The sequence below is a fragment of the Oncorhynchus mykiss genome, chromosome 4 (genome assembly GCF_057628025.1).
Source record: "Oncorhynchus mykiss isolate SJ-2025 chromosome 4, ASM5762802v1, whole genome shotgun sequence".
In the NCBI taxonomy this organism is placed as follows: Eukaryota; Metazoa; Chordata; class Actinopteri; order Salmoniformes; family Salmonidae; genus Oncorhynchus; species Oncorhynchus mykiss.
This window is the reverse complement of record NC_143025.1, coordinates 5,732,596-5,757,689: the sequence shown is the minus strand read 5'-3', so window position 1 is coordinate 5,757,689 and position 25,094 is coordinate 5,732,596. Positions and strand designations below refer to the sequence as shown.

General features: G+C 42.8%; 1 protein-coding gene across 4 annotated transcripts; it reads left to right on the top strand.

Annotated features, from left to right (window-relative positions):
• The first annotated feature begins 1,159 nt into the window (after positions 1-1,159).
• Positions 1,160-24,969, top strand: LOC110522693 (acyl-CoA Delta-6 desaturase). Of its 4 annotated transcripts, XM_090230945.1 has the most exons (15): positions 1,240-1,407; positions 1,530-1,629; positions 2,153-2,250; positions 8,345-8,642; positions 9,338-9,448; positions 10,747-10,944; positions 13,820-13,921; positions 16,795-16,920; positions 17,461-17,521; positions 17,636-17,712; positions 17,950-18,047; positions 20,197-20,293; positions 20,726-20,805; positions 22,945-23,070; positions 23,202-24,969. In XM_090230945.1, exons 4-15 carry the CDS (start codon positions 8,406-8,408, stop codon positions 23,251-23,253), a joined length of 1,365 nt encoding a protein of 454 aa, XP_090087071.1. In that variant the 5' UTR covers positions 1,240-1,407; positions 1,530-1,629; positions 2,153-2,250; positions 8,345-8,405; the 3' UTR covers positions 23,254-24,969. The 4 variants fall into 4 exon arrangements, with proteins under 4 accessions (XP_090087073.1, XP_090087072.1, XP_090087071.1 ...); XM_090230947.1 differs by lacking the exon at positions 2,153-2,250 and having other exon boundaries at positions 1,160-1,407; XM_090230946.1 differs by having other exon boundaries at positions 1,238-1,629; positions 8,355-8,642.
• Positions 24,970-25,094: the final 125 nt, after the last annotated feature.

The following is a 25,094-nucleotide window of genomic DNA, read 5'->3' as shown; positions in this document are numbered from 1 at the left end:
GGTTCGATCCTTAAGAGGTTTGCTTCAATCACATACTGTAACTGAAAGTATGAACACATTTAAAAGTCACTACAGCCAATCAGTGAGCAGCACCAAGCCATTGTTTGGCAGTTTCTTCCACTGAGGTATAATAAGACCTGGAGACTGCAAACAAGATGTCCGACAGTTGACAGGGAGCAGGGTGACTATTCATCACCTTGACCAAAAACATGGCAGAGATCGTCCGGGTTGGGCCTGGGTAGACCGTCATTGTAAATAAGAATTTGTTCTAACCTGAATTGCCTAGTTAAATAAAAGGTAAAAAAATATTTTTTTAAATCACAATATTGGTATTAACAATCTGGATGTCACCTTGATAGTCTATTGTTCAATGGTAGGAGCAAGTTTGTGCAAGTTTGTGCAAGTTTAGCCAATATCAAAGTGATAAAACAGTTATTGTGGCTAGCATTTCGCTACACCTGCAATAACATCTGTATGTTTATTTATTTATCTTGGTAAGTCAGTTAAGAACAAATTCTTATTTTCAATGACGGCCTAGGAACAGTGGGTTAACTGCCTGTTCAAGGGCAGAAGGACAGATTAGTGTGCCAGCTCAGGGGTTTGAACTTGCAACCTTCTTGTTGCTCTGGTTGCTGCTCTAACGCTCTAACCACTAGGCTAACCTGCCGCCCCAGGCGAGCATTAACACCCTCAAAAATGTAGCGGCTAGACCATTAAAATCTAAATGTTTTAATAATTTGACAAAAGAAAAAGCCAAATGACTCCCTTCAAAAAGGAATGATTATGAACCCTGTCACCTGTTGATAATGGGTGTCACTAGAAAGTCGAACACAGCCACAAAGTAAAAATGGGCTACGTCATAAAAAGGAATGAAAACCAAAATTAGATTTTTGGTCTTCATTTAAGGTTAGGTTTAGAAGAAGGTTAGGTTAAAAAAAATCAGATTTTAAGATAAAACTGTAGAAATAGACTGGGTTTATTACTTTGTTGCTGTGGTAACTAGTGATGACCCTGATAATGCCTCCAAATATTTTGTGTTGAACAGGGAATTTACGGTTTTGGGACAAAGACAGCTACTGTTCCCTGATTGGTTACTTTGACAAAATTCGACGTCAAGTGTCGAATTTGTGGTTTGAGGTGTAGAGGCGGAGTTTATTATAGACAGAAACCTGCCCCTCCTACCTGTGTGACGGTCCTCTCTCTCTCTCTCTGTCTCTCAAGCTCTCTCTCTCTCGCTGTCTCTCTCCCTCTCCGTAATGCAAAGCTCATCTCTCGAAAAGAAGAGGAACATCACAACATGGAAACACCAATGACGACGAATAGAAGCCGCAAATAGCTCGATTATGTTATGCGCTTTCATAATCATTGTCATTGCTTAATACATACATTGCGATTTTGACATTCGAGGTGTGTTAATGTTTTTTTTTTTGTTTTTCGTTAACACGACACAACTCATTACTTGCCCCACGTTTTCATTATACGATGTGTAAATTGTATAGTTGAATATTTTGTATTCTCCATATTGGTAGCCTACTGATGATTTGATTGGATAGATGATCAGAAAGAACTGAGTGTATTTTTATGAATAAGAGACGGAGCGAGGAGAGGATTGCACATCTGGAAATGTTGGTGAGTGCAGCTATTCTATTCATTCTGTATCCACATCATCATTGTATAAATTGCGTTATATTGTTGATCGCAATATAGCCTGATTTAATGTAATGTCATGTAGCCTGGGGATTTCTGTAGCGGCTGACACGACTATTCGATTTTATCATGTGTGTCATTATACAGACATTAACATGAAACACTCATAAAGATTTGCACTGTGTGTCATATAAAACTCGGGAAACATATGCGGAACAGAAGAGGAGTCCATGCCCACACAATGGCGCATCTCCGTATTCTTTATTATTTATTGATGAGAACATTTCAATGCTCTTTGTCTCTATTCTAATATAGTGTTACAAATAAACATCGTGGTAAATCGCATCGATGCTCCACAGATTAGAATAGAAACTCCATACAGAATGCTACAGGTTTTCGTTATTAGATATTTTGAGCAACATTTTTAATGGTTTCGATGTTGGTAGAAAAGGAACTCCACAGAATTACAGGACCCAGACTGGCTGACATTCTTGCGCCTCTACAGGTATTCGTCATTCGATATTTTCAGCAAATGAATTGAACAACACATTTTGTTGTACAACGTTGTCTGGAAAACATCTCCCTCTGGCAGAAGAATCGCAGGTTAGCGTTTTTCATCATGAATCTTGTTCTGGAGGCAGAAAGGTCACTAGCTAGCACAGCCACAAAGTCATACAATCAATCCGATTTTAAACCTAACCTTAACCACACTGATAACGTTAATGCCTAACCCCAAATGTGACACACCATCTGGATTGGTGTCTTAGGTCTTTATGTAGTGTTGTGTTCTCTCTTTATGTAGTGTTGTCTCTCTTTATGTAGTGTTGTGATGTCTCTCTTTATGTAGTGTTGTGTTGTCTCTCTTTATGTAGTGTTGTCTCTCTTTATGTAGTGTTGTCTCTCTTTATGTAGTGTTGTCTCTCTTTATGTAGTGTTGTGGTGTCTCTCTTTATGTAGTGTTGTGGTCTCTCCTTATGTAGTGTTGTGATGTCTCTCTTTATGTAGTGTTGTGTTCTCTCTTTATGTAGTGTTGTCTCTCTTTATGTAGTGGTGTGATGTCTCTCTTTATGTAGTGTTGTGTTGTCTCTCTTTATGTAGTGTTGTCTCTCTTTATGTAGTGTTGTGTTGTCTCTATGTAGTGTTGTCTCTCTTTATGTAGTGTTGTGGTGTCTCTCTTTATGTAGTGTTGTGGTGTCTCTCTTTATGTAGTGTTGTGTTGTCTCTATGTAGTGTAGTGTTGTCTCTCTTTATGTAGTGTTGTGTTGTCTCTCTTTATGTAGTGTTGTGGTGTCTCTCTTTATGTAGTGTTGTGTTGTCTCTCTTTATGTAGTGTTGTGATGTTTCTATGTAGTGTTGTGTTGTCTCTCTTTATGTAGTGTTGTGTTGTCTTAGGTCTCTCTTTATGTAGTGTTGTGTCGTCTTAGGTCTCTCTTTATGTAGTGTTGTGGTGTCTCTCTTTATGTAGTGTTGTGTTGTCTCTCTTTATGTAGTGTTGTGATGTCTCTCTTTATGTAGTGTTGTGATGTCTCTCTTTATGTAGTGTTGTGTTGTCTTAGGTCTCTCTTTATGTAGTGTTGTGTTGTCTCTCTTTATGTAGTGTTGTGTTGTCTCTCTTTATGTAGTGTCATGATGTCTCTCTTTATGTAGTGTTGTGGTGTCTCTCTTTATGTAGTGTTGTGGTGTCTCTCTTTATGTAGTGTTGTGATGTCTCGCTTTATGTAGTGTTGTGATGTCTCTCTTTATGTAGTGTTGTCTCTCTTTATGTAGTGTTGTCTCTCTTTATGTAGTGTTGTCTCTCTTTATGTAGTGTTGTCTCTCTTTATGTAGTGTTGTGGTGTCTCTCTTTATGTAGTGTTGTGGTCTCTCCTTATGTAGTGTTGTGATGTCTCTCTTTATGTAGTGTTGTGTTCTCTCTTTATGTAGTGTTGTCTCTCTTTATGTAGTGTTGTGATGTCTCTCTTTATGTAGTGTTGTGTTGTCTCTCTTTATGTAGTGTTGTCTCTCTTTATGTAGTGTTGTGTTGTCTCTATGTAGTGTTGTCTCTCTTTATGTAGTGTTGTGGTGTCTCTCTTTATGTAGTGTTGTGGTGTCTCTCTTTATGTAGTGTTGTGTTGTCTCTATGTAGTGTAGTGTTGTCTCTCTTTATGTAGTGTTGTGTTGTCTCTCTTTATGTAGTGTTGTGGTGTCTCTCTTTATGTAGTGTTGTGTTGTCTCTCTTTATGTAGTGTTGTGATGTTTCTATGTAGTGTTGTGTTGTCTCTCTTTATGTAGTGTTGTGTTGTCTTAGGTCTCTCTTTATGTAGTGTTGTGTCGTCTTAGGTCTCTCTTTATGTAGTGTTGTGGTGTCTCTCTTTATGTAGTGTTGTGTTGTCTCTCTTTATGTAGTGTTGTGATGTCTCTCTTTATGTAGTGTTGTGATGTCTCTCTTTATGTAGTGTTGTGTTGTCTTAGGTCTCTCTTTATGTAGTGTTGTGTTGTCTCTCTTTATGTAGTGTTGTGTTGTCTCTCTTTATGTAGTGTCATGATGTCTCTCTTTATGTAGTGTTGTGGTGTCTCTCTTTATGTAGTGTTGTGGTGTCTCTCTTTATGTAGTGTTGTGATGTCTCGCTTTATGTAGTGTTGTGATGTCTCTCTTTATGTAGTGTTGTCTCTCTTTATGTAGTGTTGTCTCTCTTTATGTAGTGTTGTCTCTCTTTATGTAGTGTTGTGGTGTCTCTCTTTATGTAGTGTTGTGGTCTCTCCTTATGTAGTGTTGTGATGTCTCTCTTTATGTAGTGTTGTGGTGTCTCTTTATGTAGTGTTGTCTCTCTTTATGTAGTGTTGTCTCTCTTTATGTAGTGTTGTCTCTCTTTATGTAGTGTTGTGGTGTCTCTCTTTATGTAGTGTTGTGGTCTCTCCTTATGTAGTGTTGTGATGTCTCTCTTTATGTAGTGTTGTGTTCTCTCTTTATGTAGTGTTGTCTCTCTTTATGTAGTGTTGTGATGTCTCTCTTTATGTAGTGTTGTGTTGTCTCTCTTTATGTAGTGTTGTCTCTCTTTATGTAGTGTTGTGTTGTCTCTATGTAGTGTTGTCTCTCTTTATGTAGTGTTGTGGTGTCTCTCTTTATGTAGTGTTGTGGTGTCTCTCTTTATGTAGTGTTGTGTTGTCTCTATGTAGTGTAGTGTTGTCTCTCTTTATGTAGTGTTGTGTTGTCTCTCTTTATGTAGTGTTGTGGTGTCTCTCTTTATGTAGTGTTGTGTTGTCTCTCTTTATGTAGTGTTGTGATGTTTCTATGTAGTGTTGTGTTGTCTCTCTTTATGTAGTGTTGTGTTGTCTTAGGTCTCTCTTTATGTAGTGTTGTGGTGTCTCTCTTTATGTAGTGTTGTCTCTCTTTATGTAGTGTTGTGATGTCTCTCTTTATGTAGTGTTGTGGTGTCTCTCTTTATGTAGTGTTGTGTTGTCTCTCTTTATGTAGTGTTGTGATGTCTCTCTTTATGTAGTGTTGTCTCTCTTTACGTAGTGTTGTGATGTCTCTCTTTATGTAGTGTTGTGTTGTCTTAGGTCTCTCTTTATGTAGTGTTGTGTTGTCTCTCTTTATGTAGTGTTGTCTCTCTTTATGTAGTGTTGTGGTGTCTCTCTTTATGTAGTGTTGTGATGTCTCTCTTTATGTAGTGTTGTGGTGTCTCTCTTTATGTAGTGTTGTGATGTCTCTCTTTATGTAGTGTTGTGATGTCTCTCTTTATGTAGTGTTGTGTTGTCTTAGGTCTCTCTTTATGTAGTGTTGTGTTGTCTCTCTTTATGTAGTGTAGTGTTGTCTCTCTTTATGTAGTGTTGTCTCTCTTTATGTAGTGTTGTGATGTCTCTCTTTATGTAGTGTTGTGTTGTCTTAGGTCTCTCTTTATGTAGTGTTGTGTTGTCTCTCTTTATGTAGTGTTGTCTCTCTTTATGTAGTGTTGTGTTGTCTCTCTTTATGTAGTGTTGTGTTGTCTCTCTTTATGTTGTGGTGTCTCTCTTTATGTAGTGTTGTGTTGTCTCTCTTTATGTTGTGGTGTCTCTCTTTATGTAGTGTTGTGGTGTCTCTCTTTATGTAGTGTTGTGTTGTCTCTCTTTATGTAGTGTTGTGGTGTCTCTCTTGTCGTGATGTGTGTTTTGTCCTAAATTTATTTGATGTATATTTATGTTTAATCCCAGCCCCCGTCCCCGCAGGAGGCCTTTTGCCTTTTGGTAGAACATCATTGTAGATAAAAATATGTTCTTTAAATAAAGGTTAAATAAATACATATGTAGCAACATTTTAAATTGTGTTTTTTTTACATAAATAAACAGGATAAAAGTAAAGACTCAGAGATATAAAATTGTATATCATACACTACAGTTGAGGAACAATGGGAAAGTAATTCTGCTTTGAAAGCTGATAAACTTGTAACCCCACTTTTAAGAGAATGGCCCTTGAATGTTTTGGTACACCTACTGGAGAGCTCTACTTTGTCTACACCCATTCAGCACCATTCACACCCTCTTAAGCCTTAGCCCCACCCCATCTCTTTAAGGATTCACACCTGAGGCCATGTGTCACGTTCTTCATAACGAGGAGACCAAGGCGCAGCGTGAGATTAATACATTCTTCTTCATTTCAATGAAGAACATTAAACAAACTAACAAAATAACAAAACGAACGTGAAGCTGACATGCAACTACACATAGACAATAACCCACAAAACCAAAATGGAAAATGGCAACCTAAATAAGATCCCCAATCAGAGACAACGATAAACAGCTGTCTCTGATGGTGAACCAATTCAGGCCACCATAGACCTACAACTACCTAGACATACCAAAACCTCATAGAATTACAAAAAACCCTAGACAAGACAAAAACACACATACCACCCTCGTCACACCCTGACCTAACCAAAATAATAAAGACAACAAAGATAACTAAGGTCAGGGCGTGACAGTACCCCCCCCCCCCCAAAGGTGCGGACTCCCGGCCGCAAACCTAAAGCTATATGGGAGGGTCTGGGTGGGGATCTGGACGCCGCCCCCCTTCTTTACTCTGAGTCCGCTCTTGTAGCACAGACCAGTGGATCATCGTCGGAGGCTCTGGACTGCGGATCCTCGCCGTAGGCCCCGGGCTGGGGACCCTCGCTGCTTGGATCATCGGCGGATGTTCTGGACTGGGGACCGTCGCTGGAGACCCCGGACTGGGGACCGACGCTGGAGACCCCGGACTAGGGACCGACGCTGGAGACCCCGGACTGGGGACCGACGCTGGAGACCCCGGACTGGGGACCGTCGCTGGAGACCCCGGACTGGGGACCGTCGCTGCGTGGATCATCGCCGGATGTTCTGGACTGGGAGCCGTCGCTGGAGACCCCGGTCTGGGGACCGTCGCTGGAGACCCTGGACTGGGGACCGTCGCTGGAGACCCTGGACTGGAGACCGTCGCTGGAGGCTCCGGACTGGGTACTGTCACTGGACGCTCTGGACTGGGTACTGTCGCTGGACGCTCTGGACTGGGTACTGTCGCTGGACGCTCTGGACTGGGTACTGTGGCCGGACGCTCTGGACTGGGTACTGTTGCCAGACTCTCTGGACTGGGTACTGTCGCCGGACGCTCTGGACTGGGTACTGTCGCCGGACGCTCTGGACTGGCGAGGCGCACTGTAGGCCTGGTGCGTGGTGCCGGCACTGGTGGTACTGGGCAGGTGACACGCACCTCAGGGCAAGTGCGGGGAAGAGGCACAGGATACACTGGACCATGGAGACGCATTGGAGATCCAGAACATAGAGCTGGCTCAATACGTCCTGGCTGGATGCCCTGGAGACATCGTGTGCATCTCTGCATAACACGGTGCCTGACTAGTTACACGCTCCCCACGGTAAGCACGAGGAGTTGGCTCAGGTCTCCCACCTGACTCATGCAATCTCCTCGTGTGTCTCTACCCCCCCCCCAGACACATCTAGCTAAGTGGATGAGTCACTATTGTCTAGACATGTTCATGAAATACAATAGATGGCCGTAATCACCCCGCACACCAGGTGAACTTGATGTTTGGACATGGACATTTAGCTAGCTAGCTAAACAATGAACCGGCATAATCCCAACTACCACCAATACAAACATTGTCATAGCTATAGTATGAATCTGCAGGCAGCTAAAGCTAACCAACTAGGTTCAATGTTAGCTAGTTAGCTAATATTAGGCTATAACTAGCATGGTAAAGGAGTTTCTGATTCGAAGAATGTTACTACACGTAACGTTAGCTAGCAAGCCAGCCGGCTAACGTTCGCTAGCTAGCTAACAGTACGCTTTAACTTGCAATGAAAATGACTTTTTGACAAAATATAATATCGGAAAACGAAGCTAAACTCACCTGTATACATGGATTTTTGAATATTTATTTTAAAAAGATCATCAAATGACCCTGCTGTGAAGTAGTGACGTGTGACATGCGTCAAGCTTCTTGAAACGGGTCACAAATCAAGTCTGTTTGTTTTCAAGAATTTTTACAATATAGCAAATTTTGAATTCTGGTCCATCTAGTGGAAATCTCTCAGATCTGCCTCCAGGACAAGACTCATCCCAATAAACATCCAACTGTAGAAGAGTCACACCATTTCACCACGTAGGTGTGACTTGACTCAGACAGCATGATCTGATTCTGATTGCATTCCCTGACTTCCTCTCTGTACGTTGCATTTGACTGGTCCTCAGTGTGTTTCAGTTGGACAGACGGTGTGAGTGGACAGTGTGAGTGGAGCAGAGAGAACCGAGGATGGGGGGCGGAGGTCAACAGACGGAGTCAAGCGAGCCGGCCAAGGGTGACAGGGGTGGGCCCGGTGGAGGGCGAGGTGGCAGTGCAGTCTACACCTGGGAAGAGGTTCAGAGGCACTGCCACAGAGGCGACCAGTGGTTGGTCATCGACAGGAAGGTCTATAATATTACCCAGTGGGCGAAGAGACACCCGGGGGGCATCAGGGTCATCAGTCACTTTGCTGGAGAAGATGCCACGGTCAGTAGCCTAACTATGGAAGATGTTGGTGAAATGTTTTCAAGTTATTCCAGGAAGACTGTTGCAAATATTATAATGTTGTAGGTGTGGCATATTACACTAGTTGTTAGTGGATCGTACATTATGACTCTATTACATATTACACTAGTTGTTAGTGGATCGTACATTGTGACTCTATTACATATTACAGTAGTTGTTAGTGGATCGTACATTATGACTTTATTACATGTTACAGTAGTTGTTAGTGGATCGTACATTGTGACTCTATTACATATTACACTAGTTGTTAGTGGATCGTACATTATGACTCTATTTCATATTACAGTAGTTGTTAGTGGATCGTACATTATGACTCTATTACATATTACACTAGTTGTTAGTGGATTGTACATTATGACTCTATTACATGTTACAGTAGTTGTTAGGGGATCGTACATTATGACTCTATTACATATTACAGTAGTTGTTAGTGGATCGTACATTATGACTCTATTACATATTACACTAGCTGTTAGTGGATCGTACATTGCTGGATCCTAATTTCATGATAATCTCTTAACTAATCTCACAGTTAATTATTTAGCATTTATTTGTACTTTTTAAAATATTTGTTAAATTATCTGAGAGACAAATTAATGACATGTGTATATATTTCTCTTAAACAACATAGATTGATCTATGTCTCTAATTTCTAGGAAGCATTTGTTGCATTCCATCCCGATCCTAATTTTGTCAGGAAGTTTCTGAAGCCGTTGCTGATTGGAGAGCTGGCACCGACAGAGCCCAGCCAGGACCAGGGGAAAAACGTGAGGAGGCCCATCTTTCTCTCTCCCTCTACAGAATCACACCCATAACATACATCATTGTAGGCTACATAATGAAACATAATGTGAAGCCTACAGCATCTCTCCCTCTGACACAGCACCACACTCACTCTAACCACCACATAGCACCACACTCGACCAAGTCGTAGTGTGTCATCTTCAGTCATCTACTATAATAATTATACCAGCCTGTCTATGTGCCCAGATGCCCCTATAACTAGATCACATTATACCAGCCTGTCTATATGCCCAGATGCCCCTATAACTAGATCACATTATACCAGCCTGTCTATGTGCCCAGATCCCCCTATAACTAGATCACATTATACCAGCCTGTCTATGTGACCAGATGCCCCTATAACGAGATCACATTATACCAGCCTGTCTATATGCCCAGATGCCCCTATAACTAGATCACATTATACCAGCCTGTCTATGTGCCCAGATGCCCCTATAACTAGATCACATTATAGCAGTCTGTCTATGTGCCCAGATGCCCCTATAACTAGATCACATTATAGCAGTCTGTCTATGTGCCGAGATGCCCCTATAACTAGATCACATTATAGCAGCCTGTCTATGTGCCCAGATGCCCCTATAACTAGATCACATTATAGCAGCCTGTCTATGTGCCCAGATGCCCCTATAACTAGATTACATTGTACCAGCCTGTCTATATGCCCAGATTCCCCGCTGTCTGTTTACCTATTCAGGAGTCTTACATCTTATCCTGGTTCTCTTCAGCTTTCTGTTACTTCTATTTCCTTACCCTTCTTCTTCCTCTTCTTCTTCCTCTTCTTCTCTACAGGTTTCTCTTCTCAATTTACACTGTCCTTCTCCCTCTCCTGTCCTTCTCCCTCTCCTGTCCTCTTCCTCCTCTCCACTCCCTCTCCTGTCCTCTTCCTCCACTCCACTCCCTCTCCTGTCCTTAACCCTCTCCTGTCCTCTTCCTCCCCTCCACTCCCTCTCCTGTCCTCTTCCTCCCCTCCACTCCCTCTCCTGTCCTCTTCCTCCTCTCCACTCCCTCTCCTGTCCTTAACCCTCTCCTGTCCTCTTCCTCCCCTCCACTCCCTCAATTCTCATCTCTCTGCCATCATCCACCTTCCTCCAGGTTCATCTACTTTGCTCACTGTTGGTCTTTCTGTAATTCCAAGCATCCTATCACCTCGCCTCCTCAAATCAAGGACAGAGTAATTGAGACCCCTTACTTCATACGTCTAAATTGATTGATTGATTAATTGATTGATTAATTGATTATTGATCACCTCTAATCCATACAGGCAGTACTGGTGCAGGACTTCCAGGCCCTGCGCGACCGTGTGGAGAGTGAGGGTCTGCTCCGTGCCCGCCCCCTCTTCTTCAGCCTCTACCTGGGCCACATCCTGCTACTAGAGGCCCTGGCTTTGGGCCTGCTCTGGGTCTGGGGGAGCAGCTGGAGCCTCACACTGCTCTGTTCCCTCATGCTGGCCACGTCTCAGGTACCATTACAGTATTATTAGGGAGTACAAGAAGATAGTTGACAGGCAGATCCAAAGGTCAGGCAAAAGGATCTAAGGTTAGGGTTAAGATTAAGGTAATGGTTAGGTTTAGGATTAAGGTTATAATTAGAGGATTAGGTTAGGGTTAGGATTAAGGTTAGGTTTAGGATTAAGGTTAGAATTAGAGGATTAGGTTAGGGTTAGGATTAAGGTTAGGTTTAGGATTAAGGTTAGAATTAGAGGATTAGGTTAGGGTTAGGATTAAGGTTAAGGTTAGGTTTTAATTAAGGTTAGAATTAGAGGATTAGGTTAGGGTTAGGATTAAGGTTAGAATTAGAGGATTAGGTTAGGGTTAGGATTAAGGTTAGGTTTAGGATTAAGGTTAGAATTAGAGGATTAGGTTAGGGTTAGGATTAAGGTTAAGGTTAGGTTTTAATTAAGGTTAGAATTAGAGGATTAGGTTAGGGTTAGAATTAAGGTTAGAATTAGAGGATTAGGTTAGGGTTAGGATTAAAGTTAAGGTTAGGTTTAGGATTAAGGTTAGGCATAAGGTTCAAAGGTTAGGGTTAAGTGTCACGTTGTATAAATGATTGGAGACAGGCGCAGGAATACGTAATAGGGGGTTTTAATACTCCACCCAGAATATACAACATGCCATGAAAAGGCACAGGGACAAAGCCCAGAACAAACACATATACAAAAACACAGGGATGTAACCCGAACAAAAGAGCGAGGTTAAACCTCTAATAAATACACGGGACGAGACCCGGAATAACGAGTACACAACAATACACGGGACGAGACCCGTAATAACGACTACACAACAATATACGGGACGAGACCCGTAATAACGACTACACAACAATACACGGGACGAGACCCGTAATAACAAGTACACAACAATACACGGGACGAGACCCGGGATAACGAGTACACAACAATACACGGGACGAGACCTGGAATAACGAGTACACAACAATACACGGGACGAGACCCGGGATAACGAGTACACAACAATACACGGGACGAGACCTGGAATAACGAGTACACAACAATACACGGGGCTAGACCTGTAATAACAAGTACACAACAATACACGGGACGAGTCCCGTAATAACAAGTACACAACAATATACGGGATGAGACCCAGGATAATGAGTACACAACAATACACGGGACGAGACCTATAATAACGACTACACAACAATACACGGGACGAGACCCATAATAACGAGTACACAACAATACACGGGACGAGACCCTTAATAATGAGTTCACAACAATACACGGGACGAGACCCATAATAACGAGTACACAACAATACACGGGGCTAGACCCATAATAACGAGTACACAACAATACACGGGACGAGACCCATAATAACGAGTACACAACAATACACGGGACGAGACCCATAATAACGTGTACACAACAATACACGGGGCTAGACCCGGAATAACGACTACACAACAATACACGGGACGAGACCCATAATAACGAGTACACAACAATACACGGGACGAGACCCGGAATAACGACTACACAACAATACACGGGACGAGACCCGGAATAACGACTACACAACAATACACGGGACGAGACCTGGAATAACGAGTACACAACAATACACGGGACGAGACCCGGAATAACGACTACACAACAATACACGGGACGAGACCCGGAATAACGACTACACAACAATACACGGGACGAGACCTGGAATAACGAGTACACAACAATACACGCTGCACGAAAGCCGAAACAACAGAGCACAGGTACTCACAAGACCAACGGACATGGGAACAATAATCAACAAGGACAATGGGGAACAGAGGGCACATTTATACACATACTAATCAGGGGGAATGGGAATCAGGTGTGGGTAATGAGACAAGACAGTCCGGGGTTGGTGGTAATGATCCAGTTCAGTGACGCCTAGAAGGCCGGTGACGTAGACCTCCGGAACTGGTGAACGGAATGAGCAGCAGTACCGGGGGAATCCGTGACATTAAGGTTAGGGGATTAGGTTAGGGGATTAGGTTAGGGGATTAGATTAAGGTTAGGGTTAAGAAAAGGGTGTTAGGTTAGGGTTAAGGTTAGGGTTAAGGTTCGGGGATTAGGTTAGGGTTAAGGTTAGAGGATTAGGTTAGGGTTAAGGTTAGAGGATTAGGTTAGGGTTAAGGTTAGGATTAAGGTTCGGGGATTAGGTTAGGGTTAAGGTTAGAGGATTAGGTTAGGGTTAAGGTTAGGGGATTATAGGTTAGGGTACGGTTAGGGTTAGAGTTCAGGTTAGGGGATTAGATTAGGGTTAAGGTTAGGGGATTAGGTTAGGGTTAAGGTTATGGGAATAGGTTAAGAAAAGGTTAAGAAAAGGGTGTTAGGTTAGGGTTAAGGTTAGGGTTAAGGTTCGGGGATTAGGTTAGGGTTAAGGTTAGAGGATTAGGTTAGGGTTAAGGTTAGAGGATTAGGTTAGGGTTAAGGTTAGGATTAAGGTTCGGGGATTAGGTTAGAGTTAAGGTCAGGGGATTAGGTTAGGGTTAAGGTTAGGGTTAAGGTTAGAGTATTAGGTTAGGGTTAAGGTTAGGGTTGAGGTTAGAGGATTAGGTTAGGGTTAGGGTTAAGGTTAGGGGATTAGGTTAGGGTTAAGGTTAAGGGATTAGGTTAAGGTTAGGGTTAAGGTTAGAGTTAAGGTCAGGGGATAAGGTTAGGGTTAAGGTTAGAGAATTAGGTTAGGGTTAAGGATAGAGTATTAGGTTAGGGTTGAGGTTAGAGGATTAGGTTAGGGTTACGGTTAGGGTTAAGGTTAGGGGATGAGGTGAGGATTAAGGTTAAGGTCAGACACCATTCAAAATCTGCCTTTCTTTCTCCCTCTCAGGCCCAGGCTAGCTGGCTGCAGCATGACTTTGGCCACCTGTCAGTCTGCAAGAAATCCAGTTGGAATCACATACTGCAAAAGTTTGTAATTGGACACCTAAAGGTAGGCTACTGGACAATGGTTGGACATTTGACAATACTGTTTCTTTAGGCTGATCTTCTGCTACTCTTTGGATAAATTAATCGGACACAGTTTAAACCTAGTTCTAGACTGAAAACCATTCTCAATGGATAATCAGCTTTGAAAGTACATTTTACTCCAGGACTATGTTAAATCTGTGTTCAGGAAACTGTCCCTTTCACTTTCCTACAGAACTAAGAACAGATATAGCCCTTGGTTCACTCCAGACCTGACTGCCCTTGACCAGCACAAAAACATCCTGTGGCGGACTGCAATAGCATCGAATAGTCCCCGCAATATGCAACTGTTCAGGGAAGTCAGGAACCAATACACACAGTCAGTCAGGAAAGCAAAGGCTAGCTTTTTCAAACAGAAATTTGCAATCTGTAGCTCTAACTCCAAAAAGTTTTGGGACACTGTAAAGTCCATGGAGAACAAGAGCACCTCCTCCCAGCTGCCCATTGCACCAAGGCTAGGCGACACGGTCACCACCGATAAATCCATGATAATCGATAATTTCAATAAGCATTTCTCTACAACTTTCCTCCTGGCTACCCCAACCCCGGCCAACAGCTCCGCACCCCTCGCAGCTACTTGCCTGAGCCTCCTCAGCTTCTCCTTCACCCAAATCCAGATCGCAGATGTTCTGAAAGAGCTGCAAAACCTGGACCCGTACAAATCAGCTGGGCTAGACAATCTGGACCCTCTCTTTCTAAATTTATCCGCCGCCATTGTTGCAACCCCTATTACCAATCTGTTCAACATCTCTTTCATTTCATCTGAGATCCCTAAAGATTGGAAAGCTGCTGCGGTCATCCCCCTCTTGAAAGGGGGAGACACTCTAGACCCAAATTGTTACAGACCTATATCCATCCTGCCCTGCCTTTCTAAAGTCTTCGAAAGCCAAGTTAATAAACAGATCACTGACCATTTCGAATCCCACCGTACCTTCTCCACTATGCAATCCAATTTCCGAGCTGGTCACAGGTGCACCTCAGCCACGCTCAAGGTCGTAAACGATATCATAACCGCCATCGATAAAAGACAGTGCTGTGCAGCCATCTTCATTGACCTTGCCAAGGCTTTTGAATCTGTCAATCACCGTATTCTTATTGGCAGACTCAATAGCCTTGGTTTCTCAAATGACTGCCTTGCCTGTTTCACCAAATACTTCGCAGATAGAGTTCAGTGTGTAAAATCGGAGGGCCTGTTGTCCGGACCTCTGGCAGTCTCTATGGGGGTACCACAGGGTTCCATTCTCGGGCCGACTCTTTTCTCTATATATCAATGATGTCGCTCTTGCTGCGGTAGATTCCCTGATCCAGCTCTACGCAGATGACACCATTCTGTATACATCTGGCCCTTCTTTGGACACTGTGTTAAATAACCTCCAAACGAGCTTCAATGCCATACAGCACTCCTTCCGTGGCTTCCAACTGCTATTAAACGCTAGCAAAACCAAATGCATGCTCTTCAACCGATCGCTGCCCGCACCCGCCTAGCATCACTACTCTGGACGGTTCTGACCTAGAATTCGTGGACAACTACAAATACCTAGGTGTCTGGCTAGACTGTAAACTCTCCTTCCAGACTCATATCAAACATCTCCAATCCAAAATCAAATCTAGAATCGGCTTTCTATTTCGCAACAAAGCCTCCTTCACTCACGCCGCCAAACTTACCCTAATAAAACTAACTATCCTACTGATCCTCGACTTCGGCGATGTCATCTACAAAATAGCTTCCAATACTCTATTCAGCAAATTGGATGCAGTCTATCACAGTGCCATCCGTTTTGTTACCAAAGCGCCTTAAACCACCCACCACTGCGACCTGTATGCTCTAGTCGGCTGGCCCTCGCTACATAATTGTCGCCAGACCCACTGGCTCCAGGTCATCTACAAGTCCATGCTAGGTAAAGCTTTGCCTTATCTCAGCTCACTGGTCACGATAACAACACCCACCCTTAGCACGCTCTCCAGCAGGTATATCTCACTGGTCATCCCCAAAGCCAACACCTCATTTGGCCGCCTTTCCTTCCAGTTCTCTGCTCTCAGTGACTGGAACTAATTGCAAAAATCGCTGAAGTTGGAGACTTACATTTCCCTCACTAACTTTAAACATCAGCTATCTGAGCAGCTAACCGATCACTGCAGCTGTACATAGTCCATCTGTAAATAGCCCACCCAATCTACCTCATCCCCATATTGTTTGTATTTACTTTGCTGCTCTTTTGCACATCAATAGCACTACTCACACACCAACATCTGCTCATCATCATCTGCTCATCTATCACTACAGTGTTAATCTGCTAAATTGTAATTACTTTGCTACTTTGGCCTATTTATTGCCATACCTCCTCATGCCATTTGCACACAGTGTATATAGACTTTCATATTTTTTTCTATTGTGTTATTGACTGTACGTTTGTTTATTCCATGTGTAACTCTGTGTTGTTGTTTCTGTCGTACTGCTTTTCTTTATCTTGGCCAGGTCGCAGTTGTAAGTGAGAACTTGTGGATAACTAGCCTACCTGGTTAAATAAAGGTGAACTGGCCTACCTGGTTAAATAAAGGTGAACTAGCCTACCTGGTTAAATAAAGGTGAACTGGCCTACCTGGTTAAATAAAGGTGAACTAGCCTACCTGGTTAAACAAAGGTGAACTAGCCTACCTGGTTAAATAAAGGTGAAATAAAAAATAAATAAAACATAAAAAATAAAAAAAGAGCAGTGTTACGTTTCAAAGTTCACTGTTATACATTAGCCGTATTTCGTGTAGTGTCCAACAGGTGTAAGTTACAGTAACTGTAATTGTGTGTACCATTAATAAGTAACAGTAGCTGTGTGTTTCCAGGGTGCCTCTGCTAACTGGTGGAACCATCGTCACTTCCAGCACCACGCTAAGCCCAACGTGTTTAGTAAAGATCCTGATGTCAACTCACTGCATGTCTTCGTCCTGGGAGACAAACAGCCTGTAGAGGTAGTTATCACTAAAATATATTTGTGATTCCTGCCCCAACTGGACTCACAACCTTAGTGCTTTATGACCCATCTGACTTCCTGTCATATTTGAATAATAATCTAAATATTCATGTAATATTATGAATGTTGTATTTAAATATCCATGTAATAGTTCTTTAAACATGGGGCGGCAGGGTGTCAAGTAAACCAGATGGCACCATTTTCTTGTTTTGAAAATGTATGGATAGCCAGGGGCACACACAGACATCATTTACAGTGAGTCAGCTAGATCAGAGGTAGTAGGGATGACCATGTGTTCTCATAACAAGTGTGTGAATTGGACAATTTTCCTCTCCTGCTACGCATTCAAAATGTAACTTGTATTTTTGGGTGTCATGGAAAATGTACGGAGTAAGAAGTATATTAATTTCATCAGGAAGTAAAAGTAAAAGTTGTCAAAAATATAAATAGTAAAGTAATGTACAGATACCCCCGAAAAAACTACTTAAGTAGTACTTTAAAGTAGATCCATCTGTCTCCTTGTCTCTGTCTATTGCAGTATGGTATAAAGAAGTTGAAGTACATGCCCTACCGTCACCAACACCAGTACTTCTTCCTCAGTAAGTTGCTGAACACGTTTCATGGATTTCTGTATAGAATCACATCAACTTCCATTGAACAGGTAAAAGACAGACCACTGTGTGTCATACCAATCATTTCCTTCTGTGTTTCAGTTGGACCTCCACTACTTATTCCAGTGTATTTCCACATCCAGATATTACGGACCATGTTTTTACGACAGGACTGGGTGGTGAGATTTCATACCAACTAAATGTAGACTTAATCCTCTTCATTCCCATCTGGAACATAAGGGCTTCCATGAGAGAGTAATGATATGATGTTTAGGACCTTCAGCGTGGCTGAGGTGCACCACCAACACTGACTATACCATCAGAACTTCCTAATCAACAGTGATAAGTGTTGCTTTGCTAGGAACCCCAGATGTGATCATATCTGTCCGTAATACCAATCTTTGTCTCCTGTGAAGGATCTGGCATGGTCGATGAGTTTCTACCTTCGCATCTTCTGCTGTTACTATCCCTTCTTTGGTTTCTTTGGCTCAGTAGCATTGATCAGCTTCGTCAGGTAAAGTATGAACTGAGAGGGAGCTCAAAGATTAATTAATTAATTCATTCACTGTTTCGGTAACTCACTCACTCATTCGCTGATTCATTAAATTATATTCAAATTATCTACAGCGGGGCTCTCCAACCCTGTTCCTAGAGAGCAACCCTCATGTACAGTGGCTTGCGAAAGTATTCACCCCCTTGGCATTTTTCATATTTTGTTGCCTTACAAACTGGAATTAAAATATAATTTTGGGGGGGTTTGTATCATTTGATTTACACAACACCACTTTGAAGATGCAAAATATTTTATATTGTGAAACAAACAAGAAATAAGACAAAAAAACAGAAAACTTGAGTGTGCATAACTATTCACCCCCCCCCCCCCCCAAAAGCCAATGCTTTGTAGAGCCGCCTTTTGCAGCAATTACAGCTGCAAGTCTCTTGGGGTATGTCTCTATAAGCTTGGCATATCTAGCCACTGAGATTTTTGCTCATTCTTCAAGGCAAAACTGCTCCAGCTCCTTCAAGTTGGTTGGGTTCCGCTGGTGTACAGCAATCTTTCAGTCATACCACAGATTATCAATTGGATTGAGGTCTGGGATTTGACTAGGCCATTCCAAGACATGTAAATGTTTCCCTTTAAACCACTCAAGTGTTGCTTTAGCAGTATGCTTAGGGTCAATGTCCTGCTGGAAGGGGAACCTCTGTCCCAGTCTAAAATCTCTGGAAGAGTGAAACAGATTTCCCTCAAGACTTTCCCTGTATTTAGTGCCATCCATCAGTCCTTCAATTCTGACCAGTTTCCCAGTCCCTGCCGATGAAAAACATCCCCACAGCATGATGCTGCCACCACCATGCTTCACTGTGGGGATGGTGTTCTCAGGGTGATGAGAGGTGTTGGGTTTGTGCCGTGACATAGCATTTTCCTTGATGGCCAAAAAGCAAAACTTTTGGCTACATTTTTGTCTTATCTGACCAGAGTACTTGCATATGTTTGGGGAGTCTCCCACATGCCTTTTGGCAAACACCAAATGTGTTTGCTTATTGTTTTCTTTAAGCAATGGCTTTTTTTCTGGCCACTCTTCCATAAAGCCCAGCTCTGTGGAATGTACGGCTTAAAGTGGTCCTATGGACAGATACTCCAATCTCCTCTGTGGAGCTTTGCAACTCCTTCAGGGTTATCTTTGGTCTCTTTGTTGCCTCTCTGATTAATGCCCTCCTTGCATGGTCCGTGAGTTTTGGTGGACGGCCCTCTCTTGGCAGGTTTGTTGTGGTGCCATATTCGTTCCATGTTTTAATAATGTATTTAATGGGGCTCTGTGGGGTGTTTAAAGTTTCTGATATGTTTTTATAACCCAACCCTGATCTGTACTTCTCCACAACTTCCCTGACCTGTTTGGAGAGCTCCTTGGTCTTCATGGTGCCCCTTGCTTAGTGGTGTTGCAGACTCTGGGGCCTTTCAGAACAGGGGTAATATATACTGAGATCATGTGACAGATCATGTGACATTTAGATTGCACACAGGTGAACTTTATTTAACTAATTATGTGACTTCTGAAGGTAATTGGCTACACCAGATCTTATTGAGGGGCTTCATAGGGGGGAATACATACGCACGTACCTCTTTACAGGTTTGTATTTTTTTTAATTCTTTGAAACAAGTAATTGTTTAAATTTCACGTCACCAATTTGGACCATTTTGTATATGTCCATTACATGAAATGCAAATAAAAATCTATTTAAATTACAGGTTGTAATGCAACAAAATAGGAAAAACGCCAAGGGGGATAAATACTTTTGTTCATGGAGAGTTCCTTGAGAGATTTTTTTCCTGTTTTCACTCCAACCCTAAACTAGCACACCTGATTCTAATAATTAAGGGTTGGAGTTAAAACCTACAGGAGGGTATCTCTCCAGGAACAGGGTTGGAGTTAAACCTACAGGAGGGTACCTCTCCAGGAACAGGGTTGGAGTTAAACCTACAGGAGGGTAGCTCTCCAGGAACAGGGTTGGAATTAAAACCTACAGGAGGGTCTCTCTCAAGGAACAGGGTTCTTAAGTATTATTAAGTATTATAAAACAACACAATGATGTGCTTGATGTAATAATGTAACATAATATTGTGGCTGAATAATTATATTGTGAATATTGTACTGTATATATAGGTTTTTGGAAAGCCACTGGTTTGTATGGGTGACCCAGATGAATCACCTTCCTATGGAGATGGATCACGAGCGACACCAGGACTGGCTCACCATGCAGGTAACATGTCATCATTATTAGACACCAAGTCTGGCTCACCATGCAGGTAACATGTCATCATTACTAGACACCAGGACTGGCTCACCATGCAGGTAACATGTCATCATTACTAGACACCAGGACTGGCTCAACCATGCAGGTAACAAGCCATCATTACTAGACACCAGGACTGGCTAACCATGCAGGTATCATGTCATCATTACTAGACACCAGGACTGACTCACCATGCAGGTAACATGTCATCATTACTAGACAACTGATCTAGGATCAGGTCCCCCTTGTCCATACATTCATATTCGTTATAATCTTAAAAGGCTAAACTGATCTGGGAACAGCAGTCCTGAGTACAGGCCCAGGACTGTTTTCTGGGGCTGTGCCTTCTGTAGTTCTCCAGCAGAGGGAGCTATAACGTGTCTCTTTCTCTGGTCTTAGTTGAGTGCTACTTGCAACATTGAACAGTCAACCTTCAACGACTGGTTCAGTGGACACCTCAACTTTCAGATTGAACACCAGTAAGTGAAACAAATATCCCACCTTACTGTTGTCTGTCAAACAGTATATACTGTATTTATATGGCCATTTATCAGGTCACTGACATACTAAAGTTATAATTTAAGTTTATACACTGCTCAAAAAAATAAAGGGAACACTTAAACAACACAATGTAACAAGTCAATCACACTTCTGTGAAATCAAACTGTCCACTTAGGAAGCAACACTGATTGACAATACATTTCACATGCTGTTGTGCAAATGGAATAGACAACAGGTGGAAATTATAGGCAATTAGCAAGACACCCCCAATAAAGGAGTGGTTCTGCAGGTGGGGACCACAGACCACTTCTCAGTTCCTATGCTTCCTGGCTGATGTTTTGGTCACTTTTGAATGCTGGCGGTGCTTTCACTCTAGTGGTAGCATGAGACGGAGTCTACAACCCACACAAGTGGCTCAGGTAGTGCAGCTCATCCAGGATGGCACATCAATGCGAGCTGTGGCAAGAAGGTTTGCTGTGTCTGTCAGCGTAGTGTCCAGAGCATGGAGGCGCTACCAGGAGACAGGCCAGTACATCAGGAGACGTGGAGGAGTCCGTAGGAGGGCAACAACCCAGCAGCAGGACCGCTACCTCCGCCTTTGTGCAAGGAGGAGCAGGAGGAGCACTGCCAGAGCCCTGCAAAATGACCTCCAGCAGGCCACAAATGTGCATGTGTCTGCTAAAACGGTCAGAAACAGACTCCATGAGGGTGGTATGAGGACCCGATGTCCACAGGTGGGGGTTGTGCTTACAGCCCAACACCATGCAGGACGTTTGGCATTTGCCAGAGAACACCAAGATTGGCAAATTTGCCACTGGCGCCCTGTGCTCTTCACAGATGAAAGCAGGTTCACACTGAGCACATGTGACAGACGTGACAGAGTCTGGAGACGCCGTGGAGAACGTTCTGCTGCCTGCAACATCCTCCAGCATGACCGGTTTGGCGATGGGTCAGTCATGGTGTGGGGTGGCATTTCTTTGGGGGGCCGCACAGCCCTCCATGTGCTTGCCAGAGGTAGCCTGACTGCCATTAGGTACCCGAGATGAGATCCTCAGACCCCTTGTGAGACCATATGCTGGTGCGGTTGGCCCTGGGTTCCTCCTAATGCAAGACAATGCTAGACCTCATGTGGCTGGAGTGTGTCAGCAGTTCCTGCAAGAGGAAGGCATTGATGCTATGGACTGGCCCGCCCATTCCCCAGACCTGAATCCAATTGAGCACATCTGGGACATCATGTCTCGCTCCATCCACCAACGCCACGTTGCACCACAGACTGTCCAGGAGTTGGCGGATGCTTTAGTCCAGGTCTGGGAGGAGATCCCTCAGGAGACCATCCCCCACTTCATCAGGAGCATGTCCAGGCGTTGTAGGGAGGTCACACAGGCACGTGGAGGCCACACACACTACTGAGCCTCATTTTGACTTGTTTTAAGGACATTACATCAAAGTTGGATCAGCCTGTAGTGTGGTTTTCCACTTTAATTTTGAGTGTGACTCCAAGTCCAGACCTCCATGGGTTGATACATTTGGTTTCAATTGATAATTTTTGTGATTTTGTTGTCAGCACATTCAACTATGTAAAGAAAAAAGTATTTAATAAGAATATTTCATTCATTCAGATCTAAGATGTGTTATTTTAGTGTTGCCTTTATTTTTTTGAGCAGTGTAGTTTTAGTATTCAGCTTCATTTGATCTTAAATAGAACTTGTTGTTTGTACTAAATACTCTACCTCGTAATAGTGTTTAGATACAATATCGATACAACCCTACTCAGAAACGGAGGTTTCTCTGAAAAACTCTGTGTCTGCTCTCTCGGTCTCTCTCTCCCTCCCTCCCTCTCTCTCCTTCCTCCTTCCTCACTCTCTCTCTCTGCCTCTTTCTCTAATCTCTCTCTCGCTCTCTCCTTCCTCCTTCCCTACTCTCTCTCTCTCTGCCTCTTTCTCTAATCTCTCTGTCTCTCTCCCTCTCTCTCCTTCCTCCTCCCCCACTCTCTCTCTCTCTCTCCTTCTCTCTCTCTCTCTCTCTTTCGCTAATCTCTCTCTCCCTCTCTCTCCTTCCTCCTCCCCCCCACTCTTTCTCTCTGCCTCTCTTTCTCTGTCTCCCCCTCTGTCTCCCAGTCTGTTTCCTACCATGCCCCGTCATAACTACCACCTGGTGGCTCCTCTGGTTCGTGCTTTGTGTGAGAAACATGGAGTTCCCTACCAGGTCAAGACTTTGCAGAAAGGCATCACTGATGTTGTCAGGTAAAGTGTTTTAATGAATACTTATAGTGCTATTCCTCTGGGAATAGATTGTACATCATAAGGTGATACCTGCTGCTCTCAGTCTCCTATGTGATTTACCTGGTTCTTTATCCACCTCTGTTGTTCTCCAGGTCACTGAAGAAGTCAGGGGATCTGTGGCTGGATGCGTATCTCCATAAATAAATCCCTTCCTGACTCTGGACGGGATTTAATCCATCGCAGATTAACCACCTGCGAACAGAGATAGTTTCCCCAGACGTTTGTGTTGATAATGATCGCTGCAAACATCGTGGATGTTAGCTCAAGCGTAAATCACCTCTTTTTAAAAAGTCAAATCACAGTGCACAAGTCTGCATGTCAAACTTGATGTCTGGTGTGAAACCCCCCCCCCCCCCCCCCCCGCCATCTTAATACTGCCTACCAAACAGAGTACTCTAATGTACAGGTACCATATAGTATACTACATAGTAGAGTAATAGTGTAATAAAATATTGTGTTATTTGATAATGTTGTTGTGATGTCGCTGTTTTAAACTTGTTTGGACCCCAGGAAGAGTAGCTGTTAACGGGGATCTTAATTAATACAAATATTCTTATTATATCTGAGTGGCCTGTCTGTGTGGTGGTGATATCACTGTGTGGTTTACATTGCTGTGCGGTATTTTCTACCATAGTATAGTGTTAACTGAGATTTCAAACATTTATCTTATACACTGTAAAGATTTGCATTGTCCTTTTTTAAAAAATGTTGTTGTATTATTTGAGTACAAGACTATCACGTCAGTCAACGGCAGGACACTCACTGTGCTGTGAATGTGAGTTGCCTTCACCGAGTTCAGGGTCGTGTTCAGTTGAGAGAAAACGTTTTTGAAACAAGGAGGTATAACCTGAAATTGTCCAATAGGAATATAGAATTTTCTGTTGTCCGTTGCAAAACGTTTTGCTACAATCTGCCCTATTGAAAACGATCCTAGACTATGTGGCTGAGCTATTGCTCTGTAAAGTGTGGTTGTTAGATTACATCTGTACACTAAGGGGAGCTCTATGGAGATCGGTTGCTGCGGTTACAACATTTTGGCAGTAATATACCCCCCCCCCCCACCCCCCACCCCATTGTGCCCGCTCTGTCTGGACCTGTTTATGGAAGCAGAAGCTAACGGAGAAGCTAATAGAGAAGCTAATAGATGGAGAAGCTAATGGCGAAGGTAATGGAGAAGCTAATGTAGAAGGTAATGGAGAAGGTAATAGGGAAGCTAATCGATGGAGAAGCTAATAGGGAAGCTAATAGATGGAAAAGCTAATGGAGAAGATAATGGAGAAGCGAATGGAGAAGGTAATGTAGAAGGTAATGGAGAAGCTAATAGGGAAGCTAATAGATGGAGAAGCTAATAGGGAAGCTAATAGATGGAGAAGCTAATGGACAAGCTAATAAATGGAGAAGCTAATGGAGAAGCTAATAGAGAAGCTAATAGATGGAGAAGCTAATGGAGAAGCTAATGGATTTCTCTTCTGTAAGATCAGACCAGAATAAAACTGTTTTGTCGGTTTCCCCAGACAAAAAGAAACAGGTTAATAGTGAATGATAATCTACTTTCGTATTATTCTTTGGCTACGTCTTATATTTATTACAACGGCAAAACATTGTAGTGATCGTACAGTTACTGTGCTGGCAGAGGTGAGACGTTGGATCTTCTCAAGGCTTAATGCTCTGTTCTGTGTTTGGGACCGTTGCTTTGTATAAAATAACTGTGGTGTAAACAATTTGATTGTTTGATCACCTCCCATTATATAAGGGACATATAGCCATTTACTCTTGGAGCTCCTTCCCTGACTGCGACCAGAGCGGGACCGACCTTGCAGCTACTCATGTGTATTAAAGATGAACTATTATACAAGTCAATTAGTGTCTGCCTGATCTTTTCTATCAACTTTTCCCACAACAGTAGTATAGAACAAATTTAACATGGAAGAAGGTCTCTACCAACTACGTTTTTATTTTTTTAATTAAGACTTTCTCTCCCAATT

Coding starts and splice junctions, on each gene's coding strand:
- LOC110522693 (XM_090230947.1), top strand. CDS start 8,406: ATGGGGGGCGGAGGTCAACAGACGGAGTCAAGCGAGCCGGCCAAGGGT. Junction 8,643..9,337: donor TTGCTGGAGAAGATGCCACG/GTCAGTAGCCTA, acceptor TCTAATTTCTAG/GAAGCATTTGTTGCATTCCA. Junction 17,522..17,635: donor ACACCAGTACTTCTTCCTCA/GTAAGTTGCTGA, acceptor TCTGTGTTTCAG/TTGGACCTCCACTACTTATT.